At 38.2% G+C, this 20,104-nt stretch overlaps 1 protein-coding gene across 1 annotated transcript in view; it reads right to left on the reverse strand.

The window, feature by feature from the left end:
* Positions 1-465: 465 nt before the first annotated feature.
* The window catches only part of SETD3 (SET domain containing 3, actin N3(tau)-histidine methyltransferase), a 61,509-nt gene continuing 41,870 nt past the window's right edge, over positions 466-20,104 (reverse strand). Inside the window, exons 7-13 of the mRNA XM_054635791.2 lie at positions 15,371-15,429; positions 13,413-13,527; positions 9,101-9,175; positions 6,267-6,433; positions 5,540-5,625; positions 3,627-3,787; positions 466-2,996 (exon numbers count right to left, since the gene is read on the reverse strand). Coding sequence (XP_054491766.2) covers positions 2,553-2,996; positions 3,627-3,787; positions 5,540-5,625; positions 6,267-6,433; positions 9,101-9,175; positions 13,413-13,527; positions 15,371-15,429 — 1,107 coding nt within the window. The 3' untranslated portion in view covers positions 466-2,552. The remainder of the gene's footprint in view (positions 2,997-3,626; positions 3,788-5,539; positions 5,626-6,266; positions 6,434-9,100; positions 9,176-13,412; positions 13,528-15,370; positions 15,430-20,104) is intronic.

Consider the following 20,104-nt stretch of genomic DNA (forward strand, 5'->3'; position numbering starts at 1 on the left):
AGTGTGAACAGCCTCTTAACCAAACATTATGAAGAAAGTTAACTTTAAAATGCTTTGAAAGGTCTGTTTTCATGACAGATGGTAATAAGGGCTCATCAGTGCCAATTTTTTTTGTTTTCACCTCAGTTTTCAAGAGCTTAAGTTTTAGGTTAGTGCTTCTGAAGGAACCATTACATGCATAGAGGAAAAATGCAAATTACAAAATTAGATTACTCACTATTTTTATTGTGTGTAACATATTTTTCTAAATAACACTAACAGATGAAGAGTAAGAATTTGACCATGCACTCAGTAAAACACTTTCCCTTTCTTTTACTTGAATCCTTTTTTGTTTTTTCCCCAGCTATTTGTCCTTTAATCTTCATCTGTACACCTGGACAGATATTCCTCTCCCCACAGACCCCAAAAGATACAGCAGTCAGTATCAGGTAGAGGTTTTGCTTGTATAATACACTCACTAGTGAAGACATGGTAGAACTATATTTTATTCAAGAAAACCCACACATTCTGTCCTGTGGTGACCACAGGCTTTGCTAAGCCATAGATATTAGCAAATACTGGAACAAAATACAGTGTATCAGATTGAATCAAAGCATTTAAATTCTGAATTACAGTTATAATTTTCAGGGAAGGCTAGTTTCAGAATTGCATCATAGTATCTAGTACAATGTTGTGCAATGTAAGTGGCAGAAACAGAAGTGGAGTATTGGTCCTAATAAAAACCAAAATGTAATTACTTGTATGACATTTAAATTGTCAAGACAACAATTCCATGACATTCTACCAAAGGCAGCATATAGTTACAAAAATACTGGTCCAGCATCTTGTTAGTGATGAAGCAATATCCAAGGTGCAATGGCAACATGCCATTCTTAGTGAAATACTTTTTAAAAAACTATTTTTTCTATTTTTTCCACACTGATACTAGCTGAACACCAGAACTTCTATGACAACCTGAAAGAAGGTCACTATTTAAATGTGTATTGCACCAAAGATTGATGCAAAAACACATGTTCCAGGTTGCAGTATGAAAGAAGCAAAGGCTAAAAAAACTACAAATGTGCCAGAAGACGATTTACTGCAACTGATCTTCAATGAGCAGTTTGCAACCTCTATTGAGTTTTAAACAACTGTCCAAGCATTCCATTCAATCCATCATCATGAACTTAAGGATACAAAAGTAAGAGACAAAGTTCTTAATATTGAGAATGGATTTAAACCACTTGATACTCCTCTGAATTGATCCACAAAATAAAAATATTCTGCCCTCCTCTCCTCCTAATAGACTGGTAATTTCAAAGTCAAGCCATGGAATTACCCTTGTTTTGATATTGCACAGTGCTAGGACTGTATGGTTTCCACCTAGAAGTTCAAACATGTACTATGACAGTGACCAAAACTGCTGGTGACAGTAGACCTGCTTAAGTTGTGGCAGTATCGCAAGAAATGTGCATCAGATGAAGACACAATCTAAATGGCAAAAACCACTGCACACTTGGCTGTGGTTTGGACTTGGGCCAAAAATACATAAACCTGATTGCCATTTCCTTTGAGGAAGCAGGATCAATTAATATCTTAACCAAAAGACAAAGTCGAGTAAGATCAGGTAACCATGTGAATTCAATGTTACATTCAACAACACAGAAATGAAGGAGTAGCAGACAAGAACATTGTTAATATTTTCCTTTTAATAATGGTTTAGTCAAAAGTGTAGCTTTGAAAATCTCTAGCTCATTGTGAAAACCTGAAGAAGCTGGGAAGTGACCTCACTTTGATCAGTTTAAAGCTGTGGCTTGGCCTATCTGCTTGCAAAATCTCCAGTAGCTCTGCCAACATTGTAAATAAAAACTACTGCCTGGAAATAAAAAGTAGTCAGCCTTTAAAAGTTCATGAATGTTGTATTGTAGCAGCCTAACTCCGACTGAAGAAGAAAGATATTTTATACAGTAAACAAAAGACAAAGTAAACTGAAATCTTCAGAGATCACTTTAAGTGTATACAATTTGGATTCTCATTGACATTTAAAACTACCAATCATAAGGTTGCCACCTTACCTTTTTCTGGACTGGCACACCTGATTTTAAACAGGTTTTCCTCCAGTCTCCCAAGTTTCTGATCCTCTCATTCAGTTTTCTGCTGTATTGCTCCCCTACCTTCATGCTGAATACCGAGTCAGTCCTGCCTTCTGCTTTTCTTGGCAGGAGGCAGAGCAAGCTTTTAATTTCGGTAGTCAGAGTGACAGAACAACAAACGCACAGCAGATAGAAGAGCTTAATTCTTCCCCAGGAAGAAAATACATTTGGTTCAACAAAGGGCTGCAAAATCTTCCAAAGGCACCTCTTTCCCCAGTTTTTGCCTGAAAGCAAGATGGCAATCTTAATTGAAAAGGGATGCTAAATCTTTTAAATAACTTAAAATTTCATTTTTATATAAAGCAGCAAAACCATTTTTCTCTGCAGAAAGAGAAATGTTGACAAAGGAACACACCAACATAAATGCACTGTTGATAAACTTCAGCTAGTTTAATTTCACAAGAAAGTAAAATTTTAGGACTATTCTTTAACCTCATCAGTACTTTCTGAAGAAGATTCTTTGGCATCTTCAGTCCCTCTGTTGCTTTTCTCTTTACTAAGATTTTCACTTTCTGATTTGGTCCCATTAAATAAAGAGTTTTCACCATTTACAAACCCATTCTCTGTGACTTCAGCATCAATGGCTTCATCAATCTTTAAGTCCCCTTGCTCTTCCACATCTTCTAGGTTTCTCAAGACAATAGGGAGTCTAGAGTCTGCCACAGTGTTCTCCAACAAGGCAATATGGCCCTTGTCATACTTGGGGAGCGGAGCTCCGTCTGCCATTTGTTTCCTGTAATACTCTCTGCTGGCAGCTGCGCTCTTCACCGCCTTCTCCAGGATCTCCTTCTCACCTAGGCGCAGTTTGATGGCCATTGTCGCATGCGCAGTGAGGTCGTGAGTCTCCAGGAAGGACTTATCCACCTGGTAGGAAAGAAAAAGCAAGTCTGCTACTAACCCCTTACACAATCAAACAGCCCCTCCCTCACCTCATCTCTTTCTCTGAGCAGGAGTGACACCAGGCTCTCCAGGCAGAGCCAAATGGACATGAGGGGGGTCTGCAAGTGTTGCAAGGAGTCCCAGTGAAATTTGTCATGAAATCATAAAAAAGCCCAACATTTCTGCACATAAATCAGTCTGCATGACAAGCAAAGTCAGGTTACTTCACAAATACATGCAACACGTAGGTTCACTTATACATTTGCAATAGGAGCACATTGCTTTGCAATCTGGAGAATGCAACAAACAGAAAACAAGTTGAAACTGATTCCCCATCTTATTTGCAGAGAAAAAAGCAGGTAGTCTCTACTTGGAAAATCAAAGGAAAAATACATTAACAAAATTACATTAACAAAATTTCCTTTTTTGCAATCTTATTTGATTTTCCTTAGATAATGCAAAACTGTTTCTGCACTTAAAAAGTACAGAATTAATTATGTGCTAACATTCAGGTTGAAGTTTGCAAAGACAAAATGGAGGACAAAATATCTTTTCCTACAATCTCAACACACAGAAGAACTCAGACTTTTAAATTACACATAATGATAATTTTACCTCCACAGTTGTTTTATAGGTTTTCAAAAGAAGGGATGCTCTAGCTTCCAGGAATGTCCAAAGTTTAACTTCATTGTCCCAGCTAACAGGAAAGTCAGAGTTCCCCAGAGTGAAGATTTTGCCAATCGCATGCTCACCTATCAAGTGCTCCTTCAGCTCTTCTGCAATAAGTATAAAACCAATCTGTTAAAAAACAATCTCATCATTCACTTTGTCAGTTGACAAACTGCAGAAAGATTTATTTTCAATCGTATATCTTTGAGCAGCTAGCAAAAAATAACCCTCTCCTCAAATAAGAATTATCAGATATGCTGCTTTTTTTCTAGGATTTGCCTCAAAGAGACAACTGCAAGTCTTCAGGTCAGCAGCAAATGGGCCTTCTCCCCACCTGGAAATGAAGATACTTTAGACATCACAGCCTCTCATACACAGCATAAATCTCTGTCAGTGAAACAGAATGTTTTGTAAAATCATTCATAAATGAAAGGGAGTGAATTTGTAAAGAGTGCAATGAACTTTTTGAGAATAAAAGAAACAGGCCAAAGAGCGTGCAAATAGCAATGGAATTCTTTTTCCTATTGTTTTGATAATCTTTTTCAGTAGCAGAAACTGTCTACAGGTGGTCAGAAAAGACATCCATCAAAACTCAAGAGTAGAAAACATTTAATCAGCTCCTTGATATTACACAAATTTCATTTAAGTTTTAATTAATAAATTTGACTACTGCAAAGCAGTTATGACAAACTTCACCAAGAGCTTGCATGTAGTTTCTCAATAAACAGTTTTCTTAAACAGTATTTAAAACATATAAATAAACTGAGCACAATCATATACCAGAGAAATGCAATTAAAGCATTCACTAGCTATATTTTCCTCTCCAAGCCAAAATTCACTCCCTCATCAGCATCCTAAAATTTTCTTCCCTTGAATTTACTTCCCAGAAGTATGAGGCAATCGCAAGAGATGGAGGTAGGTCCCTTCCAACTGAACTGTTCCGGTATATTCTAATTTTTTAGTAAGTTCTAAGAGATGGATGACAAGAGGAAGTGAAGGCATAACTAAGTTACATTGTTTTTATTAAAGAAAACAAATAGACCACATGCAGAAACTCAACTACTTCAGTATTCCTGCTGGCACAAAAAATCCACATCATCTGCACAGTATTCCTAACTGCAAGGGAGTTCTCTCACTGTCATGACAAACTGTCACATCCATAACCTTCAAAACTGCATCTAACCAACAAGGAGCTATTATGAGCATTTAATGAGAAGTTTCACATGCACAAATAAGGTGAATATTTATTAAATGTACACATATTTTGCCCCACAAATAGAAGTAACAGAAGAGAAACACTAGAAAGACAGTCTGCAAATACAGAAATGTTAGGTTACCAATTACCAAAATATTGAATATTTAGTTCACAAATTACTAAAATATAGAAAATACTCAACTTTGAAATGTCTCTTCTATATTTCTTTCACAGTACAGAATATTCCAATTTAACACATAAATGATTCCAGTGGTGATGACTAAAATGCTGTGATTTTAAGCATGTAAACTCCTAGGTCTTGCATGATCTTGTTCTGCAAACTATTTTGAAACCCAAGAACTAGAGATCAAACTCCAAAGCTCATTCATTCACAAGAGTCTGGGCAATTAAAAGAAATAAAAAATTGTATCGTCTCATGCTTTCAGAGTTACTGAAATATTCCCTCAGATGACATGGACAAAGATTGGGGTTCTCAGTAGCTTTTAACTTAACCTTTTTAACTTAAACTCCTCAACTTTTCTGATCATCTATATTAATGTTTTATATAAATGTCTATCCCATTCCTACATTAAGAAAAAAAAACAATCAAAAATCCCCTCAACAACACAAACATAAATTAGGTTATCTTCATAAAATATCCTACCTTCATTCATACAAAACACTCGAAGGAAAGCCAAAAGCTGGGCAGAGATTGCAGGCTCAGTGGAGTGCAAGGCAAAAACACTTGAACTAATAAAAGAAACAATCAAACAACAACAGTAAATACAAGTCCAATTGTCATATCTTTTAACTTATTTTAACATAAAAGACCATAAAGTATACAACAAATGTACTGCTACAAAAGTAACTTTAAAAAAATTAGGTAATATTAGCTCAAACAGAAAAGCTTCCCTAACTTGTATCTGAAAAGAATGATTCTCTCTACAATTTTACACTTAAAATTATTTTATACAGCTTTCATAATAAATTCATGAAAATGCAATGTTTCATGTCTGCTGCTCCTAATAGTACCCTCTGGACTGAAATGACTAAAGGAAAATGCTGTGATTCACATACTGAGCATTGCACTATGTCTGCAAGGGATAGGAAAGAAAGTAAAGCCACAGATTGCTTCAAATTAATCCTTGCTCTGTTTTTGTTCAAATGGTTATTAAAGCAAAGGCCTTTTTCCTTATATATGGTTCAAATTAGATGATAATATAGTTCAGAGAACTTCTGTAAATATTATTACAATAACTTTCATTTGCTATACAAACAGGAGAAATATAACACCTAAGAAAATTATCACAAAAGAGCTCCATATATGCTTTACTGGACAATATATACTTTGGAAATGTTTTGAAAAACCCATGGCATTGTGTTTTACTTACGTTGGGATACCAGCACGAGCTAAGACCTCTGCCTTCATAGCATACAGCCTGTCACTTTTACTCACGCCAAGCTTTATTTTCACTCTGTCATGTGAATTATTATCAAAGAAAAAACCACTGTGGATCACAAATTCAGCGTTTGACCGAGTGCCATAAAAAATGTAAATCTAGAAGGATGAAAAGAGAAGTGAAGGGACAGGAAAAAAGCTTAAGATCAGCTCACAAAATTGACATAATTTGAAAGTTATTTTCAAGAAGAAGAGTTACTATTCTGAGTACAATGTATATTTGGTTATATGAAGAAACATGCTTTGTTTTCTGGTATTGACTCAAATGCTGTACACAATATGGCAATTACACTTTAGAGGTAGATGTAAACATATACATGTATAACAGAGACTTTGAAAGGCAAGAGGAAATTTTTATTCTGTACTTTAAAAAAAAATGTTCTGGTTTCTCACACTGACATAAAGTACCAGCATACAGAAATAAGCTTTCAAAGGCTTGCTAAAGGCTAAAAAAAATCAGAGACAAGGAGGGCCCATTAAAAGATATGGTGTTTCTGCAATCATTTTCCCCAACCAAATGTCCACTCAAAACTACACTGCTGATAGATCAACTTTGCTTTCATTTAAATGTTACCTTAAGATATGGATATACCACAGTACATCATACAGAGAGATCTGAGCTGTGTTCAGCCAGTATTTATTTTTGTTTTACTCTGAACTCTTTTTTATAAAGCATATAGTTACTTTAATTCACATTTTAAAAGAAATTCCTAAATATAACCTGCAGAATGTATTAACTCAGGGCTAGGCAGTATGAAATTCATGGGACTAGAGGTCAGAGTAGCAATTGTATTCTCCCACATCAAGAGGATATTTTCCCATTTGTGTCTGATAACAAAATTGTCAGTCAGAAAAAGAAGTCCCAGCAGTTACAGAATTCCCTTCAGAACCTCAGGGTACAGCAGTGCTCTGGATGCCTGCAAGCTTCCATTCCTCTCTAGCTGACAGAGAAAGACACAGTGCTCTCTAAAGGGCTCAGTAACAGCAATGATGCCATTTATTTTCTCTGTTTTCAATTTTGTGTAAGAGCTGTTTATCCTAAGCACCAAATGCTTAACTATGATATTGAATTATACTGAACATTATACTGTAACACACTCATATGATGAACATGTGACCAGACCAGGTGTATTGAGGCAGTGGGTAAGGAAAGAGTTGATCACCCTCTCAAGTTTTAAAACTATTGTGATACATCTCATATTAAACTAAAAGTCACATATCATGTATAGATTACACAGTATGCTCTTACACCCCAAGACTGTTCTACAAAAAATCCAATTAAACACAGGGAGAATTGCGTTATTTCAGGCCAGTGTTTGACAGACTCTGTGGACCTCTGCTGCCTAACATTTTTAGTAGTAAAAGCATGGATCATACACTCTTCCTGCTAAAACTGTAAGAAATGACATCTGCATGGTATATTAAAGGACTGAAGCATTATATAATTACAGTGCTTTAAAGATGTCACTAACAGTTAAAGTTTGCACAGAAATTCTGATAAATAGCAGACAAAGTGAAACTACTAAAATAAAATTGAAATATAGGAACCCTCTATAATTGAAATGGAGAGAGCAGCCAGAACAGCTATATGACACATCCATTGCCAGCTGTGGAAAATTATAAATTGGATCACTTCTGGAAAAACTGTGGACCCCTTTTAACTCATCACACCACAATTGGAAAAAACAGAAAATATTTGACTACCATAACAAATTCTGAGAGCAAAAATATACAATCACTGTAAACCTCAGCATAGCAATGAGGATAAATACACTTTTGGAAAGATGTATTCAATAAAGAAAAAATGCCAGATACTTCATTGTTAAAAAAGGTAACAATACAAAAGAAAAATTAAAATCACAATATTATAAATTGTAAGACTGGCAAAATAACAGAGTAAAAGTAAAAACTCAGAGGCTGAGTTACAAAACATTTCAGGATGTTTCATAGACAAAGGCTTTGTCTGGCCATGCTGACTGCACAGGCAGCAGTCAGAAAAGGAGTGCTGCTCCACTTGAGGGTTTAGGCTGGCTGCTGACACAGCACAGGGGCTTCCTACACTCCTAGAACCACTGTCTTCAGTGCATCACTAGTTTGGACACTCAGTTTTGGTTCTGAGCAGTTCTGATCAAAATACTGGATTCTGAACTGTTCCATGCATCTTTGCAAGACTCTCCTGCTGTCTCAGGATGAAGAGGTAAATGCATGCATGCCTGTGTGAAAGGGACACAGTATGTTTTTAGGTCCTTCCTCATTTCCACTAAGCATTGCAATGACAACAGCATGGGTTAAAATGACTGGCAACTGTACTGCATTTCACCTCTTTTAAATGAACAAAGACTAACAAGAAACATAAGCCAACAAACACAATTGTTAAAAAAGACTCTACAATCCATTAGTACAGACAAATCTAAAAATTATTTATCTTTGGCCTTTTGGACAGGGACTTTTACTAAGCTCTTCCAGAATTCCTAACTTGGTGGCTGTGTATGTTCACATTAAAATTAAATATTTCAACTAGTTCTATAAAGTACGAGGAATAAAACTCTCCTACAGTCAGGGTCTACCAAGTGATAGAAAATATTCTGAAAAATGTACACGTATCTAGTTTGGTAGCATTTTCACTCAAAATTAGCTCAGCATAATAAATTTCAAATGTAGCAGGGTTTAATCCACACTACTACATTATTAAAATTTTCTAGGGAGTCACCAAGTGTTCATAGAACTTAATGGAACAACAATAATGTAGACAACTCTTCACACTACCTGTTCTCCAGCCTTGAAATCTTGAAGTGCTACACATTCACACCGGTCATCTTCCAAATTGTAGCCTGTAGTGATCTATCCAGGAAAAGAGTGACAAAAGCACATTTAGCATTTTAGATTTCTCTCTCCCACCACTGACAAATTTCCCTATTGGAAATAAATATTAACAATAGGAATTGCACACATTTCTTTCTCAGCACAACAGAATACAGCTGATAGTGATTGCTTTACAATTCCTGAGCAATCTCTTTTTTTAAAAAAAGTCTCTGCATTAAAGAAAGCTAATGGAGGAAATAACCTACCTGAAGTGAACAGAAGGCTCTGAGGAAGGTACCCTCCATAGAGCACAGACAAAGTACCATGCTAAAGCTGGCAGCTTGTTATAAAGTTCTGGAGCTTTCAGTCACTCCCATGAGGCCCAAGGGAGCAAGGCACTGACAGCTCTATATGCTCTGCTTTATCCTTCAACTGCCAACACATTTTTGATCTCTCAATGAAAAAGGATTAGATAACTGTGGATCTTTAGGGGATACAATCTTCAGAGAATTATAATTTACTTGAAAATAATCCCTTTATCTAAAAGTTAAGTAATACTCTTAAAATGCTAAAAGGATTTTTGAGATGGTAGCTGGCAATGGAAGAGGATAAACTCTCTTGACAAACCTGCACTTCCCCAAAAATAATTACTAAACTGTAAAGGGGTCACACTAGCAAGTAAAGCTATCCTAAAAATGTAATATTTTTTATTAAGTGACGAACAGTATGTTCTTGAATAGTATGACCAGAGATGCAGCCACAGGATGGAACATAAGCTGCTGAAAAATCAGAAAGCAACTTTTATGGTAGGTAGTCTGAGTTCAGTACTGACAGAGGTAACTTATGGAAAAATATGCTCTAAGCCTGGGGAAAAACCTAGAAGAAGCCAGCAATTCTCTCTCAGCCTTCAAAAATGAAAACATACTTTTTTGTAAGCTGACTGACATGAGTCGCAGTATACCCCAATTCCCATCTTGGATGCAGCTTGTCCAAAGACAGAACTACTCAGATTATTTCAAAAGCTTGGTTGATGGCTCACACATTAATAGTTTTGCACTGCTTGCATCATTAAATGTGCATTTGTCAGCCGAAACAGTGCTTTCAAATGGAGCAAATCCAAAATGTCAGCCCCAAGCACGGGCAGCCCAGGCCTGCAGACGCTTGCAGAAAGCTCCCTGTGCAGATGCTCACTGCAGGTCTGTTAAATGGGTTTGTGGAGATCAGTAAAGAACATGAGAGTCATGCAATGCAGCCCACTGAGAAACACAGGCTGCAGTACTTGACTACAAAAATTCCTGTGCATTCTCTAATTTGGACTGCACAATTTTAATTAAGATTTTCGGTTTAGAAAGTTATCCTACCCTGAATTGCAGGTTACAAGTGCAAGAGGATAACAAATCTACCTTCTACAAATCAGTCATCTTCTGAAAAACTGTACTTTTCATTCAAAAAAAAAGAAACTCTTGACCTGTCCTGAAATTTTCTTAGTATGTAAACTCAGTGAAATAGTTCTGAGTGTGAAAAGTCCACTCCAATCCCTTGAAATGCCAGTGGAACAGAAGGCTTTCACAGACTGGGGAAATTCCATTATTTTAAGAGGAGGATTCTGTCAGTTTAAGCATGCCTCACTGGAGTACTGATCTTCCTTTTAAATTTTTAGTTTTGCTTTAAAAAAAAAAACCCAAACAGCACACAAAACCCAGCAGCACTTCTGAAAGACTTTTCTATAAAGCATAATGGAGTGCTAGACTCCTATTTCCTCCTTCTTTTAATAGCAGTCACGTAAGAGAATTAACAGGGTGTTTACTTCTCTTCCCACATGATAGCTGACAAATTGCATCCCTTCAGTTTTATTTCTGAAGCAGACTGATACATGAATTTCAAGTTGTGTATAAAGCATGCAATAGTCTGCTTGGTCAGTGATTAAGGATGGACCCAGCCCAACAGGCAGAATGTAGCTTATTCAAAGCTCTGTCAGAACTGGTAATCAACCTCTGACTGTCAAAATACAATCCCACTAAAGAATAACAATGAGAAATGCATGAAGACAACCATTTTGAAATAGTTCTTAGAGGCAGGTTGATCTAATTAATAGTGTCAGAAGCAAGAAAAAGCTGGATGGACCTAGCTCCAGTTCAAATCCAAAGAGCATTTTATTATCTAGCTCATGGAAAGGGGCCCTGTGGAATAAAGCAACAACAAGGATATATATGGTAGCTGATTGACTTGGGAGGTATTTCAGCACTACATTTGGAATAAACTACACAGGGCTGCATTCAATGTCATCTTTTGTTTCTTACTTTCCTGCAATGGATAACAGTTCCCTTCATGTATTTTAAAGGGATTGTGCTGTGATGAGAGCAGAGCCCACCTTCACCTCAATCTACAATAAGATAAATAAGATAAACTACAATATAGGCAGCTTACAGTTATCTTAGCAGTCACCCCCCATTTCTAATAATAAAAGGCAACTATCACACAACAGAAATAGCTTAAGAAGCTTTTCTTAGCCCATTGCCAATACTACAGTTTTCTATCCTTCCTGAATTTATATCCATTTAAATTATTTTCTCTAGAAATATGAAATAAATGACTGAAATCTTTACATATGTACAAAATATTTAAGTTTAGCACAACCCCCTTTGCCCTTTAGGATATTCTTCAGCATAAAAAATGTTTCAAATCCTGATATACTACTGCATTAGGAGGTTTGGCTCCAAAGGTTGGCTCCATATCAAACCCACTGTTAAAGAGCATAATAAAAATAAAAATTACTTTATCAATTTAAATAGAAGTTTGAATGAGTAAAACAACATAAATAGCTGCTCTTTTAATATATGCTACTTAAATTTTCCCTCACAGAACCTTGATTCCCTTCCTCTTTACTCTAATCCTAACTTTGAAGGCATTCATTAAGAGTTGTCTAATGAATACAGACAAGTCTCTGCAAAAGCATCTGAAAGAGATGCCCAGCAGGAAAAGGGTACAGGAAGTACTGACGCTTGCAGCTATGACTTATATTACAAAAATACACATTTCTGAATTTTAAGCAATTTTCTTTGTACTGAAGACTCTCATATGAACTTTATTGCTAAATCAAAGCTGTGAGATTGCATAACAAATAGGCAAAGGCAAGAATCACTGTTAAAGAACAACATGTAATCACCTTGCAATAATGAAAAATAAATAATAAACCCCAAACACTTGTACCTTCGTAGCCTAGCCTACCATGCTGTAATTGATACAGTCATAGTAACAGTAAATTAGCTAAATGTCAAGTGAAAAACAACTTACTTTACAGTTTGTTCATTTAAAACAGACTTTTTTTATACCAACAGCACTAACACATACTGCTGTCCTAACATTTAGGTCAACCCTCCCACAAAAGAGACAGATCACTTGAATAGGATGGTTATATCCAGTGCTTACAACAAATAATATCTACTGGAAACATAAGTAGGGGGTATGACTTTTGAAGTGTGCATGAGCATGACTAAATAACATTGATAAAACAGCCTCTCTGGGTTTCCATTTCCTCACCTCAGCATTAACTAGTCTGTTAATGAAATCAGGAATCATCCCCTGAACTAGCGCACGTAAGCCAAAATGTCAGCAGGTCTGACTTTCTATATACATATGTCACCTTTTAAATGTTTAATATGCCCTAAAGTAGTATTTTTGCATTTTGTTTCTTTGATGTAGTAACAGATGTACTGTTTTTGTTGAACTAGGCTTTGTTCTTGTTGTTGCTGTCTCTGTAACAAGGCTCTTTGGGCATGGTTAGGAGAGCAGGCAGTATTTCTTAGTTGCAAATCTCTAACCACTTTCCCTAGTGGTAGCTACAAGAGGCAACATCCATCAGTGCCTGCTTTCTGTTCTCAGAACAATTCTGTCCAGTACTGTGCATCTTCTTCAGCCCACCAGAAACAAAGCTCCATGTCAGGAGACTACTCAGACTTGTCTGGACAAACCATTTCATGCAAATGAAAACTTTTAAAAGTACATTATATGTACATAAGACATAACTTTACACAAGTATCAAATCTCTTGTATGGTTTTCTCTAGATGAAGAAAGCTCTGCCTGAAAAGCTATCATAAGATATTTGAGAAACTGACAAACCTTTCTTTCAGATATTAGTTTTTTAGGGTTTCTTGAGAAGATAGCATACCTGTGTTAAGAAGCATAACAGAAAGTGTTACTAAACTGTTGTATAGCAGTTGAAAGACTTAATACCTAACCCCTAAAGTCTTTCAGCAACACTGAAGAAATACTTACCAGTCCATTAGTATGATTACACATGTCCCATAAAGGTATTAGAGCCAGTGTAACTCTGGAACCATCTTCTGTTGGAATCTGGTTCTGCCGTGTCATAACAGAGGAAACTGCCCATCTGCAAAAGATAAAAACATGAGATGGTCAATGTTCAAAGCATTAAAACACAATTGGCCATAGTCCCACCTGAAGCAATCATTTAGACTGGGAGTTTCCAAACTTAGTTTCCTTCAAGATCACACTGACTATAGGAACAGTAGAAGGCAATATCACTTGCAGGAAAAGCAGCAGCTCCCAGGTTCCCAAGACATGCACACAGAACAAATACCAAACCAGGATTGTGACCCCTCTTCTCTTTGCAAGTGACTCTTCACACCTTCCATTGGCTGCATTCCTCAGCCAGGATCCGCTCCCTTTGTCAGCTTCTGCTTCCCAGCCCTTCACCACACACGTATCTCACACTACACATCCCAAATCCAGGGTCACCTGCTCCTGCAGCTTCTCCTGCTGGGCAGCAGGAGCTCCCACATATGTGCAAACTCTTGTAAGAGCCAGGGTATATTTCCCCCTCACTCTCTAAAAAGCTTATGTACTGCATGAACTGGAAACCAGTGCAACCACCTGACACATGCATGATCTTTTGGCAAGTGTTTCTCTTCAATTTGCAAGATTTTGGCTTAGGTCAGTATTGCTAAATTTTCTGCTCAATAGTATTGAGAGGAAAAAAAGCCACAACATTCCAAACAGATATCCAGGTAAAAACCATGAAGAGAGTATTACATAATTCTTTAGCACATGGACATCATTCAAAACCCTTCTAAGTCAGGTTAAGTAAACAAAATGCAAGCTACCTTTTCAAACATAAAAATCTTTAGAAAAGCTTAGAACTTCAGTATTTTCTAGATTTCATTTTTTATTTTATACCTGACAAAAATTAATATTAAACACTAGTGGAAAAAAGAATATTTGTCTCACCATGTTCTGGCCTTACTACATATATGTGTTGTGGGGTTTTTTGAGGGGAAAAAAGATGTCACCAGGAGAAGGTCAAAATAATTTTAATTCACACAGACTCCACTACTAACATGTACTTAATATACAGAATAAGACTTGTGAAGGATTTCTCCAGAAGAACTAGATTGATAAGAAAGACAGCGGCAAACTGAAATCAACCTAATGTCTAAAAAGAAAGTTAAATTGTAGATAATTATGATATAGAAAGACTGCTTGAAACACAGTAACAACATGCTTCTTGTTAACTGTTGCAATTTGTCTGTAAAATTTTAGACCACGTCACTTGTAAGTTGGTGTGTTCCTCCCTTTAAGTGAAGGAGGCATGCTTCAGAAATCCCACTTTCATAGCCTTACCCACAAGTACAGCTAGGCTAGAAAATCCCTTATGAATGTCTTTTATTCATGCTATTTTAATCATTTAACAGAATTAAAGCTCTCATTATCTTAATTATTATTCTTTTAATCTTAGTTCTGTCACCCCTTATAGCACCTCCAAGTGACACTCATGCTTCATGTGTACAACTTCCATTCTCCAGCTCTCCTGTTCAACAGCAGCAGCTCGAGATATTAACTTTTGCTAGTGTGTGCTGGTAGAGCCTTTTATGAAAAAAAAAATTTAAAAAATTTCCCCAAACCCTAAAACTCCTGCCACATCAACTGAATTATTTTCTTAAGAAACAAGGAATTAACCTTAGTAATCTGACTAAGTGTGCCAGTGAGCTAAACTAACTGCTTATAATGAATGACTATTCCTTTGTAACAATTAAAATCTGCATATTTATTTCACTTTCTTCTTCACTAATAAAGTGTATTAGTATCAAATCCTACAATTAACATTTTAGTAAAAATAGGGCTTTCCCACCAATTAAGACTTCCAGGGCCCCACAGTTTACCATAATAAAAACAGAAAAGAAACAAAGAAAAAAAAAATTAAAAGACAGACCAACCTGTAGTCGTCATAAGTGAAAGAATCCTTTAAGGGCAGTTTGCTGGCATTAGGATGGGTCTGCAAAATGTAAGTTGCATAAAAAGGTGAAAAGAGGAAGAAAAGAGAAATCAGAAATCAGTCAGCAGAATTTCATTATTTAGCTGCCTAACAGATCCTAACAAGAGCCAAATGAAGCAGGAGGCGTCCAGCCGCGCTACAGAGGGATCATCATGCTATTATGCTCTCATACATCACTGTCAACTTAATTTGTTGTGCCCAGCAGCCGCCATAAATCTGTTTCTTCATATTTCAAGGCTGGAACCCACAGACATTGTACAAAAATAAAAAAAATTTAAGGTGGACTGAGTATGTGAAGGTAAAACACAATCCAGCCCTCGATGCACAGTGGGGGAAAGAAATCAGACAATAAGTGTACATTAGCTTTCACCAACTTCCACATTTTCCTCTCCTCTGTGATAGCAGTGAGGTATTTCACAAATGCAAGAAATATTATACAAGATTTTCAATTCTTCCTTGATACCTGTAACAGTATTATTCAGTAAAAGTTGCACTACACCTCTGAAACAAAAGCAGATTAAAATATTTAAATAGCTTTGGTGACAAACACTGATTAGGCAGTATCTACATTAACCCATCTACACACGCTCCTATGTAAAAGTGGAGCTGTGTCATTTGAGAATGTGTAACGCAGTTCTCATTAACAAGCAAACATTTAATTTCTAAAAGCTTTAAGAAGCTCTGATACCCGTTATTTTTCTGACTAATTAACTTATTTAAAGTCTCGAAAATACAGGTAGCTTTAAGCCCACATTCACACATTTTCTTTAGAACTTTGTTCCAATTCACAAATGGAAAGCCACAGCAGCATAAATTTTAATCTTCAGGTTCAATTAGGTCTCTGAGACGAATTGAAGCAAATGATCAAACGGTTATTTCAGAAGATACAAATGATTTTTTGCATAGCTCTATCTTTGCGACGCTTTTAATGCGTGAAGCTCCATGTAGTACGCAGTTTTTTACTCTTGATGCATTAGCATCACAAGTGCGTGGTAATTTATCATTTCTCACTGTAATGTACTTGCTGGCACTGTGTGCAGGACAGTAGGGGATGAGGTAAAAGTGGCTCAAACCGTAAATCAATTAGAAAACAAAAGCTTGTGCTCAGCGCGCAATTTTAGGCAAATTATATATTACAAAAGACTGCCAATTGGGTGTGAGGTCCCAGGTGGCTGCTGTCCCTCAGCCCCTCGGTTAACCCTTCCGATGGGCTTTCTCCGGAACACGACCGAAGTTAACAATTCCAGTGCCTCCTGTCCCTCCCCTCACTTTGAATTTTTTTTCTTTTTACAGCACTCTACGTTTCCATATGATTTTCACTCACATAGATGGCACGGTCATTGTGTAACAAATCCCTTCGAATTTAATTGTAGCAAGACATTGTACAGTTGTTTCTTCTAACAAAAACATTCAGCACAAACCCAGGACTGAGACAAAAGCCAAGACATCTCAGGAGGCACCTTCGCTGCCGGACAGTCCAGACCCGAGTCCAGAAATGAACACAGAAACTCAGCCTTCAGCTGGAATTAATTATTACAAACAAAAACCTCCCTATAGTTTTCATTCATGACAATCTAATTTCAACTCTTAGTGTTAGTGATGTATTTTGCAGCGGCTTGATAAATTAATCGAGGAAAGACAGCACCAACACTGAGAGTATCAGCCCCTCAGTTTCACGTTCCAGCACGGCCGCGTTTCCCTCCGGCCCGTGGCGATCGGTGTGAGGAGCGGGGTCTCATTGTGCGCCTCAAGTTTACATCCGGCACTCGGCCCGTGGTGCCCGGAGCCCCGCGGGTGCCGCTGCCCCGGCCCCCGGCCGTGCCCGGCCCCGCCGCCCCCGGGCCCGGCCCTCACACCGCGGGCCGCGCGGGCCGGCACTGCCCCCTGCTGGCGCCGCCGCGCACTGCTCCGCTCCGCTCGGCTCGGCTGGGCCAGGGCACCCCACAGGCCGAGCGCCGCCGCGCACTGCTCCGCTCCGCTCCCTTCGGTAGGGCCAGAGCACCCCACAGGCCGAGCGCCGCCGCGCACTGCTCCGCTCAGCTCCCCTCAGTAGGGCAAGGGCACCCCACAGGCCGAGCGCCGCCGCGCACTGCTCCGCTCCGCTCCCTTCGGTGGGGCTAGGGCACCCCACAGGCCGAGCGCCGCCGCGCACTGCTCCGCTCCGCTCCTCTCAGCGGAGCCAGGGCACCCCACAGGCCGAGCGCCGCCGCGCACTGCTCCGCTCCGCTCCCCTCGGCGGGGCCAGGGCACCCCACAGGCCGAGCGCCGCCGGCACCTCCAGAGCCCGCGCTGCACCGCGCACCTGCAGCGAGGGCAAGCGCCCCGCCGAGAGGGGTCCGACCTGTTCATCACAGGAGAAAGATCCCGGGAACGCAAACACCCCTGTGTGTCTGCTCTGTTCTCTCCTGCTTTGCTCCTGTCCCCGAAACAGCAGGATTTAGCGGAACATGCTGTTTTTCCAAGGGTAAGAAGGACTGTGGTCATAATGCACTGGAAGTAAAAAGGCATCACAGACACTATGAGGGCTCAACAGCCAAAAAGCGACGGCTGCAGCCCCTGTGTCCAGTTCCAGCACACACCCGGTTCCAGGAGCACCAGCCCACAGCCTCAACCCCAACTTGGAGCAAATAACTATAGGAAGCAAGATCTATACACGTTGTCATTGTCCTCTCTGTAGGAAACGTGTATTAGATCAGTAGATTGCAGGGAGATCAATTGTTCACTTCACACAAGCAGCCCCCTGTAAGAGCCAACCTGAACACCCAACCCATGGGCAAAGATCCTGGATGCTGCCAAATGCTCTGTCACCCTTCTGGTTTGTAAATCTGTGAAACTTTGGGATTGCCCCTATGTGGACACCATCCAGATGTAATTCACATAAAACCACTAGTAAATTACAATAAAGGACAAAATATATGGTCTAAAAGACACAGGGCAGAATAAAAATCCCAGCATTTGTAATTACCATATTTATAACATCCCGTGGTACAATATTCTAGTAGCTCTTTTAAAGTTAAGATACGTCAGCATATTTGATCATGTTAGATTTCTGATTTGGTCTATTTTACTATGTAACTTTAAAACCCTATAGATTACAAGAATCTGAAGACACACAAAAAAGAACAATATTCTGATTAAGAACTTGATTTAGTATGCAGCTTCTCTTTATAGTCCCTTGGTAAAAATGAAATCTCCCTAACAAACACTTAATAAAACCTGTCAATATATCTAGAAAGAAAAATGACACAAATGCATTAAGTATTAAATACCCTTGAAAAAAGTCACATATTCCATGAATTTTTGATGTACTATCTTGACATTAATGTAAAACCTTGATATTTATAATTGACAGATATTTAATAAAGTATAGAAGATGACTGCTGCATAGCATGCAAATTGCTCAGACTGCTCAAAAAAGATACAGACATATTTAAACTAAACAAACACTTAATATGTAAAAAAAAAAATCAGATCTAGCTTTTACAGGTTCATGCAGCTAGGTCTCTACAGATTAGCTTTCAAATGTGACATTATCCACTACATGAACCCTAATTTTAACTTACCAAGTCTGTATGAAGTAGTTTCAGAAAGTTGGGAGAGGAAGCTTTAAATAAAAAATGGGAACATGAAAATGTGAATATATTCATTTAGATGCAGGTCCTGACATTCTACTGAAAGAGTTATTATAAAGAACAAATACCATTTATTTCGTTACCCTTTCTGTGAAAATATTGTCAGAGCTGGCAATCAGGGTGATGACCACTGCAAAAACAAATAGTGGCATGCTGAATTTCATTTTCCTCCTGATGCTGCTATTCCTAAAAAAAAAAAAATGAATAAAAAATGCTTTTTCCCCTTCAGTGTTCCAAGCCTTCTTTGAGACATTTGGAGGATATCTCAAAATAACCAGAAATATTAAAAAGTAACAGTGATTGCTGCCAGATTGTCTGCAGCCACTGTGGAAAGAGACAGACTGTTATTCTAGTCACCTAAAACACTATCAGACTAGAAGCCAGTTACTCAGTATGGCAATCAGAGGAAGGGGGGGGCGTGGGGGGGGAGAAGAAAAAAAAAAAAAGAGAAAAAAAAAAGGACACTTCCAAACATATTTTCTCTTTCTGTGAAGCAGTAATATCCAGGGGTTCACATCTCATGTTTAATGCCTCACAAACAAACAACACTCCTGATGTGCCATAGGGGCCTCTGTGTTATTAATTTCTCCTTCAAACTTTTAGATGGACATCACAAGGTAATAATTCTCAAGTTGCAGAAAGTAGTGCTAAAGCACTCCCACTTTGAGGGCTTGTTTCATTTCAACGGCATGAAGGCTGCAGTGTGGAATAGTGGGTGCCCTTCCAGCTAAGAAGCCATCACAGCCTTGACTCTGCTTTCCAGCCTAGGGGCATTCAACTCCTGTCAGAGTGGCCAGACTCCCTCCTGCAGACAGTAACCCTTTTCCCTATTCAATCACAAAATGCTACAGCTCATTTATCAGAGTTCCTAATCTTGATGGAGAATTTCCATTAAAATTGGCTTAACATTTGCTTGTTTACCAAGTGATGCAAAGAACAAGTCCAATTACTATAACATACAATATAATGTCTGAGTAGAAGGAAAAATTAAAGTTTACTTAGTGTTAAATTTGTGTTCACATCTACACTACTAGATGCCTTGA

Source organism: Agelaius phoeniceus, chromosome 6, assembly GCF_051311805.1.
Source record: "Agelaius phoeniceus isolate bAgePho1 chromosome 6, bAgePho1.hap1, whole genome shotgun sequence".
NCBI lineage: Eukaryota > Metazoa > Chordata > Aves > Passeriformes > Icteridae > Agelaius > Agelaius phoeniceus.